This window comes from Megachile rotundata, chromosome 1 (assembly GCF_050947335.1).
Source record: "Megachile rotundata isolate GNS110a chromosome 1, iyMegRotu1, whole genome shotgun sequence".
Taxonomy (NCBI): domain Eukaryota; kingdom Metazoa; phylum Arthropoda; class Insecta; order Hymenoptera; family Megachilidae; genus Megachile; species Megachile rotundata.
This window is the reverse complement of record NC_134983.1, coordinates 2,094,019-2,112,519: the sequence shown is the minus strand read 5'-3', so window position 1 is coordinate 2,112,519 and position 18,501 is coordinate 2,094,019. Positions and strand designations below refer to the sequence as shown.

At 30.2% G+C, this 18,501-nt stretch overlaps 4 protein-coding genes across 9 annotated transcripts in view; 1 reads left to right on the top strand and 3 right to left on the bottom strand.

Annotated features, from left to right (window-relative positions):
* Positions 1 to 473, bottom strand: part of Gyc88E (Guanylyl cyclase at 88E) — a 134,324-nt gene extending 133,851 nt beyond the window's left edge. For all 4 annotated transcript variants that reach the window (XM_076534461.1, XM_076534485.1, XM_003706055.3 and 1 more), the window contains exon 1: positions 385 to 473. The gene's annotated coding sequence lies outside the window, so the exon portion shown is untranslated. The remainder of the gene's footprint in view (positions 1 to 384) is intronic.
* Positions 474 to 557: 84 nt separating this feature from the next.
* On the top strand, positions 558 to 4,122 carry Sem1 (Suppressor of exocyst mutations 1). Of its 2 annotated transcripts, XR_013039060.1 has the most exons (5): positions 558 to 698; positions 2,812 to 2,860; positions 2,934 to 3,640; positions 3,723 to 3,819; positions 4,021 to 4,122. XR_013039060.1 is itself a non-coding variant. In XM_003706053.3 (3 exons), the coding sequence occupies exons 1-3, from the start codon at positions 3,546 to 3,548 to the stop codon at positions 4,052 to 4,054; spliced, it is 216 nt and encodes a 71-aa protein (XP_003706101.1). In that variant the 5' UTR covers positions 3,436 to 3,545; the 3' UTR covers positions 4,055 to 4,122. The 2 variants fall into 2 exon arrangements, 1 of the variants encoding a protein (XP_003706101.1); XM_003706053.3 differs by lacking the exons at positions 558 to 698; positions 2,812 to 2,860 and having other exon boundaries at positions 3,436 to 3,630.
* Positions 4,116 to 9,965, bottom strand: LOC100876919 (uncharacterized). 2 transcript variants are annotated; one of them, XM_012291879.2, is made up of 9 exons: positions 9,368 to 9,965; positions 7,532 to 8,277; positions 7,123 to 7,453; positions 6,714 to 7,048; positions 6,423 to 6,648; positions 5,697 to 6,035; positions 5,112 to 5,265; positions 4,882 to 5,042; positions 4,116 to 4,794 (listed from the first exon to the last, which is right to left on the bottom strand). In XM_012291879.2, exons 2-9 carry the CDS (start codon positions 8,197 to 8,199, stop codon positions 4,489 to 4,491), a joined length of 2,520 nt encoding a protein of 839 aa, XP_012147269.1. In that variant the 5' UTR covers positions 8,200 to 8,277; positions 9,368 to 9,965; the 3' UTR covers positions 4,116 to 4,488. The 2 variants fall into 2 exon arrangements, with proteins under 2 accessions (XP_012147269.1, XP_012147268.1); XM_012291878.2 differs by having other exon boundaries at positions 4,882 to 5,045; positions 9,368 to 9,962.
* A 4,595-nt stretch (positions 9,966 to 14,560) lies between these two features.
* Positions 14,561 to 17,857, bottom strand: LOC100875387 (actin, muscle). Its single transcript, XM_003706051.3, has 3 exons — positions 17,698 to 17,857; positions 15,819 to 15,969; positions 14,561 to 15,727 (listed from the first exon to the last, which is right to left on the bottom strand). Exons 2-3 carry the CDS (start codon positions 15,942 to 15,944, stop codon positions 14,723 to 14,725), a joined length of 1,131 nt encoding a protein of 376 aa, XP_003706099.1. The 5' UTR covers positions 15,945 to 15,969; positions 17,698 to 17,857; the 3' UTR covers positions 14,561 to 14,722.
* Between the last annotated feature and the right edge of the window lie 644 nt (positions 17,858 to 18,501).

Below are 18,501 nucleotides of genomic sequence, written 5' to 3'. Positions count from 1 at the left end.
AATATTATATTATAGTTATTTCATTAAAATAATTATAAAATAACTCAATACATTAAATGTACAAACATAATTAACAGTTGCGAAATAAAATATAAATTTCCAAATCACATAAAATTAGAATTAATAATTTCATAAACTAATGATATTATCGTAACATACGATACAAAAATCAAAAAATTAATTATATAATAAATATTTCATACAAAAGAAATATCAATAGAGAAATTTAAATGTAAATGTCATAATCACATGATACTCGTATCTTCTTATATTCTATCAAATGTTTTTAGTCAAAAACATATCTTTCCTAACTATAATCGAGCATTGTATTTCTACTAAATTCATAAATCAAAAGTAAAAAAATATTTAAATTTTTCAACTCACGTTCCAGATAACATTTGTCCCATTGAAGTAATCGTGGCACATGTTGCCACGATTTCTCTGTAATCCTCTAAACCCATTGTACTTCAACAACTGCCTTCCTCTAGACTGAACGATTACTAAATACAGTCCGCTTCATTGCTGCGAAACTCTACGTAACGTCCCTGATATAAACAGGAAGATTAAAAAAAATGATAATGACTAGTGACTTTATTTCCATCTAGAACGATAATGTGTCGTCATACTGCGAAACAACGGCGCACTGTTATGATTATCGACGCAGATTATGAACTTTTGATTCCTGTTACACTGCAGAGGTAAGGTAACACATAGTCATATTATATCATGAAAAAAAGAAGTATCAACAAATTTCTGTTCGATATAATAACGTAGTCAACTTTACTTTATAATTTCCTTTTAGTGCAATCATTTTATATCAAATAGATGGTTATTTAAACAAATCTTGTATTCGTAGTGTGTTACTTCCTCCAATGAGAGATCATATTCATTATCCCCCACGTTTTTTTATCATTCTACGCATGTCAACTCTGATTGGTTCATGCACGCTTTGTAACCAAGAACGAAGCGCAAGCGCCTTTACAACTTTTGTGATGCTGAGTGTATATACTCAGTGGGCAAAAAGTTTCATAAATTCTAAGTCACACAAAAATGGTCAAACGCTAATTCTACTATCAAGTGCGTCCATAAATGCGTCAAAGTTCATGCTTCATACTTCCAATACGAAGGTGATATGATGGAAACGGTATTTATATCCTGAATACATTTGATATTTTAAGTAAAATTGTTAATTATAATCAAAAATTCTTTGATTGTCTATTATTATTTCGTTAATGTATTATTATATTTTATGAATATATTAAAAACATTGTTTATATAGTTGACACGTATGTTAAGAAGTAAAAACATTTGTTATGTATAAAAATTTGATGTGGAAATTTAAGAAGTTTTGGGGATGTTAAAGTTTGAAAATTTGGAAATTTCAGTGTTTAGGAATTCACAAATTTAAGAATTTCAAAGTATAAGGATTCAAAAATTTGGGGTTTGAAAATGTAGAAATTTAAAAATTATTAAATTTCTACTAAATTTCTATTTAAAAATTATTAAAATTATTGAAAATTTCGATTTTTGAGAATTCAAGAATTCGAAATTTTTTGAACAAAAATTAAATAGTATTTATGTTTTACGCGTAATAACTGACCAAGTGTACCTCGTTCACTGAGTGAGTGCAAACAATTCCAATCAACAAAGAACACATACCTAAAACTCATACGGCCAGAAAGAGTTATATAATGTTAATTAAAAGCATTGATTAAATATAAATTGTTATATTATTAATATACCATTACAATCTATGTATAAATATATCAACTATGACTACGTTTCCATCGAGGGTTCAAATCGGGTCAGAGTCGGGTTAGAGTCGGGTTTGAGTCGCGGGTTGGAGTTGCGGCAGGGTTGAACATTACCAACTGCACAAAGTCAACTACCATATTCTGACATGTAAAGCTGAGCAATATTAATTTTACAATATCAAAATAACATACAAAAATTATTTCTCAGATTACAAGATCACCGACAAAAAGTAATAATAACCTCTTCTACACCGATTAATACAACACGTGATACACAATGCAATTTGGATTTGTTATGTTGGCAACACGAACTCGACTCTTGTCGTTTCCACCGAACCCAATTGAACGCTACCCTAAAATTTTGTAGGGTAGAGTTCAACTAAACCTTTGGTGTTTCCACCGTAAAAGCGCTCACCCCAATCCGACTCTAACCCGACTCTGACCCGATTTGAACCCTCGATGGAAACGTAGTCAAAATTGAGTACATTGCTTTTATCTTGTATATTTATCGCATCATCACCTGTTCTTACAATTCCTTCATTCTACTTCACCATGTATATAATCGCGAAGATAGCAACTAACTGTAAGCACTACTTTGGTGATTAGGAACTTTCCTAGGCTTCGAACTGCGTAAAACTATTGTAATTAGTTCCTTTAGCTTCTAATTAGTTAGTGTTTTGTGGTACAGAGTGTGAATTTCTATATTTTTATATTCCTAAATTCCTAAATTTCTACATTTCTAAATCCCTAAATCCCTGAACACTTAAACCTCCAAATTTCTAAATCCATATATTCCTATATCCTTAGGTTCCCTAGATTCTTATATCTCTATGTTCCCAATTTTGATACCGTTTTTCTATGTTCACAGATTGTTATATTTCAAAATGTAGAAATAAGAACAAAAAAATAATTCAATTCTTTTAATATAAATCAAATAATGAAATAAAGAATGTACTACTCAACCTATATTAACAAGTATAGGAATAAATATGTGTCAGTAGATATTAAATTAAATTTGTTATACAATTTAAATTTATATTGTCGAGTTTGATTACAGCTTATGGGACTCAAAGCGATCATCTCCCCCATCTTTGGAAACATTTTTAGTAAGCCTTTTCAAACAACTGCGTAATCGCATTCGGCATTCCCTTCTTGTAATTCAAATTAAATCTCTTACAGCGAAATTTTCATCTTTTAAAACAAGCTGAAATTATAAGGTGCCAAATCGGAAAAATATAGAATTTGACAAACCAGCGAAATGTCATATTCAATCAAAAAGGTTTAAATCTGCAACAAAGAATGGCCAGATGAAAATTGGATGAACATTCACTACATTCACTTATTTATAAGCCAACTGTTAGCGATTAATGCTGTAGACGAAAGAACTTTCACTTTAAATTATTATAATAAACAGTAATAATAATAAATTTAAAAAATTGTTTATAAAAATTTTAAATTATATTTGCAAATACCTTCCACGTCCACTGTGATGGGCATCTCATGTACTCATTTATTCTCGCAGAATAAAATAAAATTTAAACATTTAAATAAATTTTGCATTGCAACTTACTATATTATTTTTCCTTCTTATTGACGTATTTTTTGTCTACCGTGTATATGGCTGATGAAATGTAAAGCGTAGTAGTATAACAATATTCGGCGGAGAATATACTGAAGTTAGCCGCGTTGCGTAAATTGGATATAATCTTCCGTTGCATGAATAACCAAACATTTGAACGTGTTGTTTCCAACCTAAAGTTGGTTTTAGAACTGTCAATATAAAACTTCGCGATGACGGATACCAAAAACGATAAAGCTAAAGTCGATCTGGGATTATTAGAGGAGGACGACGAGTTTGAAGAATTTCCTGCAGAAGGTATAGTAATGTAATGATATAAATGTTAAGTGGAATATAATAATCATATACATGCGTGTACCTAACCCTAATTCTAATGAATGACTTGGTAGATTGGACTGCAGTGGATGAGGACAACGAAGATATTAGTGTTTGGGAAGATAATTGGGATGATGATGATGTAGAGGATGATTTTAATCAACAATTACGGTATGTTGTACTTACTGCTATTAATAAATTTGAGAGGTTTCATTAAATACAATGAAATAATCTAAAATATTCTCTGGTTTGAAAAAAATATTGTTATATATGTTAATAAAAGATTAATGTTAAAAAGTAACATTAAAAAAAAACATGGATTTATAGACAAAAATATTTTCAGAAACTTTAATTATTTTTTTTTTATTTCAGAGCACAATTAGAAAAGCAAAAGGCTCCAAAATAAGGGAAGGGATCTTAAATTATGAATCAAATGTTATTATTCATAAGAATAAATATATATTAGATTTTTAAGGTTTTGTGTACATTTTTATTAAGTGTGAAATATAATAGTTTTCCATAAATATTTGTACAAAACTTAAACATTAAATACAAGTGTATAATTTAAATGCACATAGTACCTAAATATGCATATAACATACATTGTCCAACTCATAAGAGTTACGTTTTCTTTTTAATGAAAAAAATACTTGGCATTCTTATTGTAAACATGTAATCAGGTACATAGTTTGGTTTTGAAAACTTTATATAGTTTTAAATTGTTAATCATTAACAAACTTATTACATATGGCACATCAATTCCTTCTTGACTAAATTATAGTCTAATAATTAATGACTTTTAATGATTTATATGTTACTTGAACACTATATAAATGTAATTTAAAAAAGGAATTGAATCGCTGTTTTCTTAGATGAAATTAATAACTGTGATGCTAGAACATCTACTATCTGTAGATTTAAGTCCAAATTAATTTTTTTCATTTCGTATGAACCAAGCAAATACTTCAAAATGTTTAATGTATCATCTTCACCAAATATCAGTTTTATATCAATTGGGATTTTAGTAAACAATTGCTGTAACAACTTTTCCTTTAATTCCGTTATAGGTTCCTCAGATATTTTGTTTTGTATATTATGAAAAAGTGACATGTTACCCAAGTAATCAAAAACTCGTAAAATAGCAGTCTGTAAATTAAATCAAATTCACAATTTAGTACAAAAATGATAATACTTACTGTAATAACGAAAAACAGTAAAAAAATAATTTATTACTTGTAATATAGGTTCAGACACATTTCCAATTAATAGTTTAGTCCACCTAACAACTGCTTCTTGTTGCAAAGTATTAGTACTGCCAATTCCTGACAGTAATTCACAGATAAGATCTATAGCAATACATGTTAACATCAAATGAGAGTCCAATTCATCCATTTCTTCTGTCAAAAGAAAGAAATTGAAGAAAAAATTTGGATTGAATCATTTTTATAGTGCACTATATTTACCTTCATCAGAATTTTTTGCAGTTTCCAACCAGTGAGCTAATAATGCAGAATCATTGGTACCTTCAATTGAATCAACAGCTTCGTAAGCTGTATCCACTGAAGAATATTCAGTTCTTTCAGCTATTAGTTGTTGCAATTCAATCATTAAACTTTTCTGTTGCAATAAAAATAACAACGAAATAAATTAATTTTGTTATAAAACCGAACAGGGTGATGTTGGATAAATATAATAATACGTTCCAACATATAAGGAAAACTATTTTGCATTAGCTATCGGCATTTAGTTGAAAATTTTTTAACTATGAATGAAATTTCTTTACACTTCGGTCAACAGTTGTATATTGGTCCATATATCTGACATTATATGACAGAAGTTGATTTTTAATTGGTTTAAAATATATAAAACAATTAGTTATGATTCCACAATGGAAATTAAAGAAGTCACACATCTATTCTACACAATACTGATAAACTTATTTATAAAAAGTGGAACTTAAAGTTAGACCGTCCAAATACTAAAGCATATTTACCTACATTCCAATTTTTAATTCTCATTTTTAATAGTGACATAAAACATATACTTACCGATTTAATATTTTCGACGAATCTCCATGGTATATCTGCTAAAGGCATTAATGTAGGTAATGGAACATTTTCCTCTTCTTGTTCAATCTCAAAACCCGGCACAACCGTTTTCAATGTATTGAAAACACCAGTTACAGTTTTTGCCAAAAATCTATCAAATCGAGGTGCAACTGCATCTGCTTTTTTACCTGCACTACTACTAGGACGTAGGAAATGTCGTAATTGTGATGGACACTCGTTAGCTAAACGCGTTGTTAATATTTTCAAATAATTTTCTAGTTCAACGCGTCCTCCTTCCGGTAATATTAAATCTGACATAATAGGAGCTAATTCTGGAATCTATAAATTATATTTTATATTAGATAAAATAAGATGAAATATAAAAGAGTACACTAAAGAAGTGGAAACCAGGGCAAAGTTAAAAACAATATTCTGGCATAATCTATGACAACCTAAAAAAATAACATTTATACAAATATTATTTACATAACTTTAGAAATTAAAGTTGTATTTAACATTTTTTTATAGCAATTTTAAGCAATTTACTTCATTAACATATAATATTGGAAGTAGGAGCAGTTCCATCTTTTTTAGATACTCACTAGAATAGCTATTACAAAACACTACTAATAACATATACAAAACAATGTTTCAGTTTGTCTCACCGTTTCGCTTTGCCCCAATTTCGTAACTGGGTTTTTGAAAACTTTTTAAGTTTTAACCTACTTCTTGTAGACTAGCATGTAACTGAGCAAAATCGCGGTATTGTCTTCTAACAGTAGCAGTTGTAGTTTCGAATAAATCTACACCACGCTGCTCCACGTCATCAAATTGTATACAATAAAGTAATTGTTGCGAACCATCAAAAGCTGTATGAAATTCTGTCCAAGGTATTGATAGATTTATAAATTGGCTACCTTCATATACTACATAAGACTTCTCCTCTACGTGTCTGTAAAACATAATGTTAAAAATATATGTGATATATTATTGGTATAATAACATTCTGTTACTTACAGAGGTGTATTTACAGTTGACTTTTGTTGTAAAACCGTTCTAAGCCTAGCAATTGTTGTAGCAAAATCCGTAGGTTCCTCATATACAGGAGATATTTTCTCTTCATCTACTTCAGAATCCAACTCTGACATACTTTGACCCCAAAGACCTCTATATTCTTTAGTTAAATTATCTAAATGCAACGTAGGTCTTTGATCATTTAGGGTTAATGAAGAATTTTTATCATGGTTTGTAGTTTTTGCAGATAAGCTAGATTCGGTTTTTGGAAGTGGCCGTGGAATTACAGCTGCTGTCGCAGATGCTATTCCATCAGATAGAGCATTGGATATAATTTTCTAAAATAACCATGTTATTAGCTTATAATTATTAAGAAATTTTAAGAAAAGCTTTAAGAAAATTGTAAGTATACTTTAGTATATAGTGTGCCTGCTCCCTGTTTATTTTGAACTTCAGCAATTTCTTTTGGCATTGGTTGTAGTAGATCTGACAAAATTTGAAACAGCCAGTTTGGAGAACTAACTGTTTCTATAACTAATAATAATCTCTTTGCTAATACAGACAATAATATTTTACATGGTAATGAGCTTGTTAATTCCCATTGTAAAAATTCCTCTGATAAAATAGTGACCATTTGATGAAGCATATGTTCTAATGCTGCTGTACTACGAGAACCAGGATGTAAATACTTGAATGCTTCTTCTATACTTGGAGCCGTTCCTTTTTCGACTCTACGTAATGCTCTGTAAAAAATATAAAAAAAAAAAAAGAGTATAGATAATAAGTTTACGTTACAAAAAATACTATATGAAATGTCATACCTGTAATACTCTTTTAAATGTAATAAGAACACGTTTGACAATTTATGAGTTAATTTCACTTTGTCCATTAAACTGATTCTATAAAACAATTTGGTCAATAATTTTTTTAATAATTCTTGTGTTTCATTAGGAAATGATTTCTCATTACTGATCGATTTATACCAAACATTTATACATTTTAAATTTATTTCTTTTACTAAATTATTTAGTTCTTCATTCTTTTTACGTTTTGAAGAAGTACCATTTGCACCAGATTTAACTGTTTTGTTGTGTAATTTCTTGGTCTTTGAGACACTGTCAGTTTTTTTTTCATTAGTGGCTTGTCCAAAATTCATATTTTGACTTGTCATTTTACGTTCACATTCATTATTGCATTCACCTTCTTTCTCCAATTTACATAGCTTCAACTTATTTGCCAGTTTTCGATATAGCCAATTGTGAAAAAATTTGATCTTAAGTGGATTATTTGCTTTCAAAGTAAGTTGAAGTAGAAAACAACTAAGCCATATTGATATTATTATAATAAAAATAGCCCATGATATAGAAATATAAATTGGTAATGGTATGAGACCTGCCCATTCTTGTATGACTAAAGATAACGATACACATAATATACTTAAAATCAACAACATCTGGTTCAACCAGCTCATTGGTATAATTTTCCCCATTGTAAGTATGATTTACTAATAATAACAATAATAATAATAATAATTTAACATTACATTTTGTGCTGATATAATATCAATCTGCAAAAGAAATATTTGTATTATACTTTTAATTTGAAATTTATGAAACTTATAAACCAAGTTGCAGAACATATTCAATATTATAACAATAAATTACATTAAATTAAATATTACAACAATTAATTAATTTAATATAATTCTGTTTGCACTGTCAACTTATTGAGTAATAGAAAACATTAAGTTATACAACACATTATTAACCAGATATCTTGATTTTTTAAAATACTAGTATTTCTACAAGATAAATGGGTAAAGTCAACCTGTAATCATTTAGTTCACTTTCGTTAACTAAATCTATAATTAAAATTAATATGAATTTCAATCGAGCTTCTCAATTGAATTACAATTAAATTTTGGATCTGTATTCTTAATATGGAACATAAAAGTTTCGTTTTTCTAAATTCAAATGTTTTCATAGAAGTAAGTATTACTAATTTATAAATTCATGACTTTATATAATATTAGAAATACTAGAAAACATATATTAGAAAATATTTAGATGCATCTTCAGTCGTAGACATTAGTGACCCTATAATTTATATTTAAAAAATAATATGCATTCCTTAAATGTTAGTTATATTTAATATCATTTTTTATTTCTATCAGATCATTTGAAAAATTGTTTTATGAAAGTTAAAAGACTTAATTATTTTCAGTATTATTACTATTTAAACGTTCCTTAAAAACATTTGCTGTAAGGTCAAGAAAATTTATATGTAAAAATATATTTGCTATATTGTTATGAATTGTATATCATTATATAGTTTAAAATAATTTAATAAAATAAAAACCACTATAAATATAAAAGACTTAACAAAAGCATTATTTATACATAATATTAACACATAATTTGCTGAATTCAATAAAATAATATTCATAAAATAACTTGTAATATATTTGTTAAATTTTAAAAACTATCGTTTTTATTACTTTTCGATGAATTATTTTATTTATATCGAGCGCCAACTGGCGTTTCTGGTCAATAAAGTATGAAACCACATGTTTCTATAGTAGCAAATACATACAAAAAGATTGAACAGATTCTTAATATACAGATAACACTTTAATTACATTGTAAAATATATCTTACGTTTTTAAATTCTGTGCTACTTGTATTAACATATCAATGTTGTATCATGTAACCTCTGCATTTTTGATTTACAATTTTTGTATGAACGTGAGATGTTTCATACACGTTATATTTACAGTTCACTAACTTATTTTCCTTTTTCTTGTTAGCACGTTAATTTCTACCAACATTTTACTTCCTTTTATTTATTACATGACAATGCAATTATATTTTAAAAAGGACGATAATCTCTTTCTCCATAATTTGCTCCATTTGTCCGTTTTAATACGATGTTGCACATGATTGTGATGATAATCATAATTCTTCAAAAATTTACATGATATTTGCAATAATGCACTGTATTATATTATACTTGAATGAATTTCTTGTTCGGCACTATGCACGTAATATAAGTAGGTGATACTTTATCTTCTGAACGAAGTTAAATACGTGGAAATTTTTTGTTCGCTTTTTGTTGATAAAGAAGTTCACTACATACCTTTGTTATGACACATGCGTATTATAAACGTAGAGTCCTATAAAATGATTGACATTACAGGTATGCACCTACAGCATATGTACAATACATATATGCGCTTTATGGGTCATACCAGTTTCTTTAATTGTAAAAATACTGAATTTACATAGGAAAAATTATTCTGACAAATTATTCTATAAAAAATAGAAGAAAAACTGTAAAAAAAAATTGCTTTGTATGCAATATCTTATCGATGATAAGGATGTTCTGTTATATGTATAGAACTTCTTATTGTTAGAAGATACGAATTTATTTATATATATTACTTCGATTTTTTAAATGGATCTGTGTAAACATTTTGTCTTTACTGCGTGAATTATTGTGGGCCTTTTAGATTCAGCTATAACTGAAAATTTCATATTTTAAATCAAATAAGATATTTGATGTGTGTTTTATAGTAATATTTCGATATGATAATAACGATATTTAAATAATATATGTATTTAAAAATTGATTATTTGAATAATATATCATCTTATTTGGCTGGATGTTAATAATTTTTTTTTCTAGAATATTAAAATATTAGAATATTAAAAGTAATAACTTGGTAATACAATGAAATAATTTTTTATTTTATATTTGAAAAAATTCTTGTTGAAGTAATTTTACTTTTGAATAAAAACTGCTTTCATATTTTTGACATATTTGAAGGAAATTTATTTAAATAAAATAAGAAGTATACATATAATCCAACCATAATTCTTTATGTCAAATTATTTGTTTTATTTGAACGTGTTGATTAATTCAAATAAAAAATTACTTAAATTTCATACGATGTAATTTGTTTTATGTTATGTTTAAATAAAAATAATATATTAATTGTACAAACTAGAATATTTTTACTTTTTTCCAAACAAAGTGTGTCCAATTATATGCAAATAACATCATTTCGTTATTTTATATATCGCATTGTAGTACATATGCAGGACTTTTTAACCCCGATAGAATTATATGTATATTAGAATAATACTTTATAAATAAAAATAATTAATTATTGTAAAAAATAGCAATAATAATGTGCATTCTCTAAAACTTGTATTTTTAATCCGTCTTTTGTAAATAGTGTTGGTATGTTTAGATCAATACTCTTTTATTTTACGGTGTTTGAATAAAAATTGCTCTATTAATTAAAATTAATTGAATGAAAATGGAGCAACATTAATAATTTTAGTAAAAATAATATAAACACATCTGCTCATGCATGAAAGCACTTCTATAGCAAATGTAGGTTTCCTTCATTATCCAAAGATATTTAAAAAAATTGTAAATTTAATAAAACTTGGAAAAGGCTATATATAATTATATTATATAAACACATTAGTGTTATTTATAGAAGGTCGATAAAAAAAAAACATAAAAATGACAAGAACGACACTTTATTAAATAATAAATTAAATAACTAATTAAATTGTGTAGGTATTTATGTAATTATCACGGACGTAATAATAATATATATATGAACATGGTATTACATATTTGACAATAAGATATATATTTTTAAAGTAATGACTTTCATTCTTGTTTACTATAGAATTTTGGTTCTACTATTTGACGGCAAATAGCGTATAATAATTCATATCGCGGTAGTTATTGAAATATCTTGAATTATGTACCTAATATTATTAGATTTAGCTATGCATCATCCATAATAATATTTTATAAAAACGTTTTTGAATATTTGATGAGAGTACATCCTTTTTATTTATTGGAATATATTGTTAGAACAGAGAAAGAATAATATGAATTTCATTATACGATTTTAAGTAGTTATAATTAATTTTTCAGCGATTTTTCACTAAATCTCGTAGAGTAAATTTTTTAATATTTTTTTTATAAATTATCTTGATGTTTAATTTGCATAAACTTTACATTTACACATTTTAAAAGAAATCTACTTATATTTCAATTTTTAATTTCGAATTTGAAATGTTTACTTAAATTGTAAGGCAATGAATACGTTAAGCAGGGTGTTACAAATGAAATTTACACTTTTATTAAGAATTTAAGTGGTTTTTATTAGTTATATAGAAATAAAACTAAACTAGAAAAATAATAAACTTTAAAATTAAACTTTGAAATTTGTTGTATATTATTTTTTATTAATTTTCCTAAAAGATATTTTAAGTATTTATAATAGTGTGTAACTGCATCTTTTGCATACAGTTAAAAGATTAATAATTACTTTCTAAAATAATTGATAAAAGTACTTAATGTAACTGAAATTTGTTGCACAGAAAATTTTGCATTTGTCACATATTATCAGATTAAAGATTATTTATCAAATTTTTAGAATTTTAGAAGAATTCTATAAAAGCTTACTGAAATTCATTAAAATACTGTTTTTTTTTTCTATCATACAAAATACGCCAAAAACATATCATTTAGTTAGTTTAATTGTTATTTAAGCCATTAATTTTAGTTTTAAATCAAACAACACTTAACAATATGTTTAATTCTAAAGGATCTCATAAAAGTTTTCCGAAATTTATAGGTGGCTACAAAAATAAAATGAAGTAGCAGTAACGATTATATTTGTTACTTCTAGTATTATATGTATATTTCTTCAGATTGTACTGTTCTGATCTTTATAATAACGCCAAGAAGTTTCATCTGCATTGTGTTTTAATGAAAGTTACCGGAAAGAGGGTTCAAAATAAAAATTGTAAAAATATAATTATATTTAATATTTAATATTAATAAACTGAAATATTTCCTACAGCGATGCTGAAGTATCTGTTAATTAATTTTGACTCATTGGAATTTAAAAGTACTTTAGGAAGAAACAAATATGTTAGGGAAAGAATAATACGTAATTTTCTTGTTTATAATCTTATCTTATAAGAAAGTCAGTAAAGCAACTAAATATTAAGCAAAATATTCCCTATAATGGTGCTGTAAACGAAACAATATTTAAAATCATTATTTTTTTCATTTTTATTGGTTCCATTATTGTTATTATTTTTTATTTATTTAAATAAAAAGAAATATTTTAGAAGAAGAATAATATGTAATTTCCTCGTAAATGATCTTGTCGTTTGTGAAAAAAAGAAATGAATTTTTCAACGTTAACCAATAAAAATAAAATTTCATAAATTGAATATAAAGAGAGAGAGATTATAATCTAGACCTAACGTTTCTATTAGTTGGGATTTCTGGATTTTCGATCAATCGTCGTCCATTTCTCAATCTTAACATTTTCACTGCTTGTTTAACTGGCGAAGAGAAATGATGTACGATAAAGTTAGTCTAAACTAGCGCACGTCCACCCCATGCAGGTGCACACACGCGTCCCAAAGAGTGCGGGCTCTAATTTTAGTCATCGAAGCGTCAGAATAAGCGTAAGTCACTCAGGGGCCTTGTAAGGCTAGGAGGTAATCCGGGGACCCCCGGTATGCACTCCCCGTTAAGCATCCACAACTACCAACAACTCTATTTTTGCTATTTCTTTATTTGTACCACAGTTTGCCGCCCGTGTTGGGTTACGGCTTGGTCGTAGCATTTCCTTCAAGGAAAGGGCTAAACTCGACTGTCTCCGCGTCGGAGATCAAAAAGACCCGACGCTGTTTCTCAAAAGACATTTACGAGAATTGTGATGAATATTATTACAGTGGAGGAGAATTATATAACGAGAAACAAGTATTTATTTGTACAGAAATAAAAAATTGGCATCGAAGATACGCGTGAGGAAACGAAGGAATAAATCGGAAAGCTTTTGCCTAGTAAGAACTAAACTGTTAAGGATGATGCATAAATCTTGCGGAGAGCCGATAAATTTAATTATTTCAATCTTCAAGATAATTTTACCGTGATCATTTAATTGGCTACTAATATCTTTGTAAACGTTAGAGACGAGCAGCTATAGTTTGTAGAAACTATTTCTACATCTAAGTTGCTAGTGCGATTGATTTATGACATAGGGGAATGTGAAAATTTTCGATAAAATTGATTTTCGTCGACTGATTTTTTCACAATGAGACAAAAGTTACGTTTATATAAAAATTGTCGCGTAACCTTCTACCATCTTGAAACAAATAAAAAATATAGATAATTACTTAAAGTTACACATCTATTGGCCGATTACCAGAGTAGACTGCATCTGAAGTTAAATACCATCGAAACCTAAATCACAATACTTCTTTCAAATTCCTTCTAATCGGTAATTAAATGGTAATTTATTTGAGTTCATTATATCATCATATTGAACTTTCGCTAGAGATATAGCACACGATAAGGTTCACATAATCCGACATCGAGTTATTATATAATACAGTTTTATTATCATTAATCATATGGTATAATAAGAACAATACGCCAGGCAGCAATATGAGCCGACGTCGATGCGCCTGGTTACGGTACTCCATCGTATACTTCACTCTCGTCGTTTATCACCCCGTGTGTGTTACAAATGCCAAAAAGAAAATATTACGTGCGCGTACGGATTCAATTATGTAGCCTGTATTTATGCGTGTGCGTGTATGTATAGTGCATGTGAATCTGCGTAATACATATTTATAAGACCGAAAAGGACTCGTTGCAAAATGACCGAGGATAATATCAATAAATTAAGTAACGGTAATAACAAACAGTCGTGTTGTATAAACTACAAATTAAAGTACAGTCTGATAAATGTGTTGAATAAAGGCACTTCAGTAATTTTCGTATTCCAAACCTTGTACTTCCCTCCCCCCTTTCTACCTTCTTCTCCCTTTCTTCTCCTTAACCTCAATATATTTCTGTGTGTGGAGAGATCACGGCTCGAAAAATTGTGAGCACGGAAAGAAAACAAAAAGAAAAGAAAGCAGTCAAAAATCGTGAAACCCTGTATTGGGTGCAGCATTTTAGAAGCACTTGCGGTGAACAATGCCTGGGCCGGATTCATCATACTCCTGTTTGGAAATCCACATCTGCTGGAAGGTGGACAGAGAGGCCAGGATGGATCCACCGATCCACACGGAGTATTTCCTCTCGGGGGGAGCGATGATCTTGATCTTGATGGTCGATGGGGCGAGGGCAGTGATTTCTTTCTGCATACGGTCAGCGATACCGGGGTACATGGTGGTACCTCCAGAAAGTACGGTGTTGGCGTATAAGTCCTTACGGATATCGACGTCACACTTCATGATGGAGTTGTAGACGGTCTCGTGGATACCACAGGATTCCATACCCAGGAAGGAAGGCTGGAAGAGGGCTTCCGGACAACGGAACCTCTCATTACCGATGGTGATGACCTGTCCATCAGGCAACTCGTAGCTCTTCTCGAGGGAGGTGCTGGCGGCGGCGGTGGCCATTTCCTGTTCGAAGTCCAGGGCGACATAGCAAAGTTTTTCCTTGATATCGCGGACAATTTCTCGCTCAGCCGTAGTGGTGAAGCTGTAACCTCTTTCGGTCAAGATCTTCATGAGGTAGTCGGTCAAATCACGACCGGCCAAGTCCAGACGGAGGATGGCATGGGGAAGGGCGTAACCTTCGTAGATGGGTACGGTGTGAGAGACACCGTCACCGGAGTCCAAGACGATACCGGTGGTACGACCGGAAGCGTACAGGGACAGCACGGCCTGGATGGCGACGTACATCGCTGGGCTGTTGAAGGTTTCGAACATGATCTGGGTCATCTTTTCACGATTAGCTTTCGGATTCAAAGGAGCTTCGGTGAGAAGTACTGGATGTTCTTCAGGGGCTACTCGCAATTCGTTGTAGAAGGTATGATGCCATATCTTCTCCATGTCGTCCCAATTAGTTATAATGCCATGTTCTATAGGATACTTTAGAGTAAGTATACCTCTTTTACTCTGAGCCTCGTCCCCCACGTAGCTGTCCTTTTGACCCATACCGACCATCACACCCTAGAATGGTTATTAGAGATATCGGTGATACTTTGGCATCAGTATGGTGAAAATTTACTGTATTTAGGCATAGTTTTTAATTTTTACCAACCTGATGACGTGGGCGGCCAACAATGCTGGGGAAGACGGCACGTGGGGCGTCGTCTCCAGCGAATCCCGCCTTGCACATACCGGACCCATTGTCCACTACTAGTGCCGCAACATCATCATCACACATCTTGTTTGATTATTAGCGTTACTTTCTGCTAGAAATAAAGTTGGCACATAAAAATTTGAATTTTATAATCATTACTAATACGTACGGTAATTAGATTAGTAGATTTTTGTTTAACTAAAAGTTAATTAATTATAGGTAATTTGAAGTTTAAGTTAGTAAAATATCTAAATTTCAAGCTAGAAGTAAATTAATTATATGAGAATCTGTATCTTTGAATTATCTCATATATGTATAATAATTAGATGTTAAGCAGTTAGCAGTTTTTTGTTTGCAGAAAGTTAGAAATAATTTGAAGCTTGTGTTAGGTTAGATTGTGCATAGTGAAATATAAGAATTTTATTTTTAATAAGAATTATTTTATATATTATTTTATAAGAATTTTTAAAGAATAGAAAAATAAATTAATCCTTTTGTTACAGTAATACAAGGCCGGTTAGTAATTTCAGGTTGCTTGATCTTATTTTATTTCATTGTTATTCTTTTTTGTTTATTATTTTTTCAAATGCGACCGATGATTGGTACTGAATTACCATAATCACTTTTAGTAGATAGCGATCACTTAGTAATGAAAAAGTCAATTATTTATTTAACTAGTTGTTAATAATGAACAATTAAAAATAAGGTGTTTAATGTTTTAATAAACTTTTGCAAATGTGGAATGGTATGCACTGTAGCTAATAATTTTAATAAATACAATACCAATCAGTTATTGACACGTTTGCTACCGGTATCACATGCTAGCGACGGATTTGGTTTCTCAGGAGACTATGATTTTATCATATACGGTTTAAAATAAATGAAAATCGAACTTTGACAAATAATTTAATTTTATGAAAAAAGAAGTGGCCTATGAAGAATCTCTAAACAAATATTGGCTGCAAACGTGTCAAAGCAGAAATTTAACTAATTAATAAAATATTCCAATTAAGCGTTTCAGCTCAATCAATCGTTCCTAATAAAGCAACCTTGTTTTCTCGGAAAGAAATAGAAATACAATCGTTAATCGTAAAAGAAAATATTTACTGTGATCAACAATAGCAGTTAAGAACTATAGTAGACTCTCGTTACAGTGCCACCATTATATGAACTTTCATACACACCAATAGTTTCATTCCATCATTGTAGAACACGGAATTCACGGAAACCTTCGCAATATTAACTTTGAAAGTATATGAAGATGATAATAGAAACGTAAGCGACGGAATAAGATCACTAAAGTGTATTCTCTGGTATTTGAATATTGTACGGAATCGTGATGCTATACTAAACTTCACTACATTTATTTCTATGGAAACATCAAATGTTACGGAGTATCTAAAGTCTCCCCTTACGCACCCTAAATGTTAAAGAAAAAAACTGTTCGATCAATTAAAGAATTTTTCATTGTTATAGCTCCGTACGTGGCAATATAACGAGTATCTACTGTATTAAAGAGAAAACGAAACACAGAAATCAGAGTCACTTCACAGTTATTCCCAGACATGCATGATCGAGCAACAAGAATCTCAATCGATCAACTGCTAGGTCCTAAACACGGTTGACACCAATTTCCGTTACGTTATCACTGAAACGCGACGAATTGCACCTTATCGAGCTTCGAATAGAATATTATTATGCACTGTTATCCGTTTTCTAAACCGAGAGGACCAAGAGCAGTCCGGTGTGCACCCCCGTCTCGATCGAACGATCAAGGCGAAAGCACACCGGCGCATGTTGCCTTAGGATGCAAAACACAAACTCGATTACGATTTACCGTTCGCTAATGACGAGAGATCGGCAACGGTCGCTTAGGGCGTACGTCGTGCAAGAGAACGAGAGCGGCGAGTGGCACTGTGCCGGCTCTGTGGGGTCCCTTTATCCATATCGGTTCGCAGCCGAAAATAGCGATCCGCCCCTTAGATGGAAATCTATCGTGCATTAACACTCGTCTCAGCCCGCTGCCACCGCCTAGTCCTTAGCCGCCCTAACCGTGACGCCGAGAGGGAGAGACGCTGTGCGTCGCGACGAGACGGCGGCTGACGGCCCCCCAATCCAAATAAGGACTCGTCACACGCCAGGGACGTCGTTCTTCGGGTGCTAATTCACCAAGGGTCGAAGGGCATCGATGTTATCATCGATTCTGCCTTGCTTTGTCAGTGACAATTTCGGACTTATGTACCGGCGAGGTTAGGTTCACTTAATTTTTCGATATTTCTGTTAGGTTACATGAAATGACTTTTATAAAAGTTCACTTTTGTGATGATTATGAAGTTCCATTTAATTGATGTTAAATTAGTGTGATATAAAAAAATAGTTTAGGTGCGTAAAGATTGTGTTAAGTACCTACCTTTTAAAATTGAGTTAAGATTTATGTGAGATTAATAAATGAAATAATTATGAAATTTATTATCGAATTAGTGTGAAGATTATGATGCTCATAAATGATTTGAACGCGTAACGATTTGTCTAAGTACTTTTTAAAAGAAAGTAAAATCTATTGAAAATTAACTGGTATAAATACTGACACATTATTCTTAAGTTAATATGGGAATTTAATAAGTTACGTAAGGTATTCGTG

Bases quoted from the DNA above. Each gene is read 5' to 3' on its own strand.
- Sem1 (XM_003706053.3), top strand. From the start codon at position 3,546: ATGACGGATACCAAAAACGATAAAGCTAAAGTCGATCTGGGATTATTA. The intron at 3,631-3,722 runs GTATAGTAATGT...ATGACTTGGTAG, and splicing joins TGAAGAATTTCCTGCAGAAG to ATTGGACTGCAGTGGATGAG. The intron at 3,820-4,020 runs GTATGTTGTACT...TTTTTATTTCAG, and splicing joins GATTTTAATCAACAATTACG to AGCACAATTAGAAAAGCAAA.
- LOC100875387 (XM_003706051.3), bottom strand. From the start codon at position 15,944: ATGTGTGATGATGATGTTGCGGCACTAGTAGTGGACAATGGGTCCGGT. The intron at 15,728-15,818 runs GTTGGTAAAAAT...TAACCATTCTAG, and splicing joins TTGGCCGCCCACGTCATCAG to GGTGTGATGGTCGGTATGGG.
- LOC100876919 (XM_012291878.2), bottom strand. From the start codon at position 8,199: ATGGGGAAAATTATACCAATGAGCTGGTTGAACCAGATGTTGTTGATT. The intron at 6,649-6,713 runs GTAAGTAACAGA...TATGTTTTACAG, and splicing joins TCAACTGTAAATACACCTCT to ACACGTAGAGGAGAAGTCTT. The intron at 4,795-4,881 runs GTAATAAATTAT...TTTAATTTACAG, and splicing joins TGTCTGAACCTATATTACAA to ACTGCTATTTTACGAGTTTT.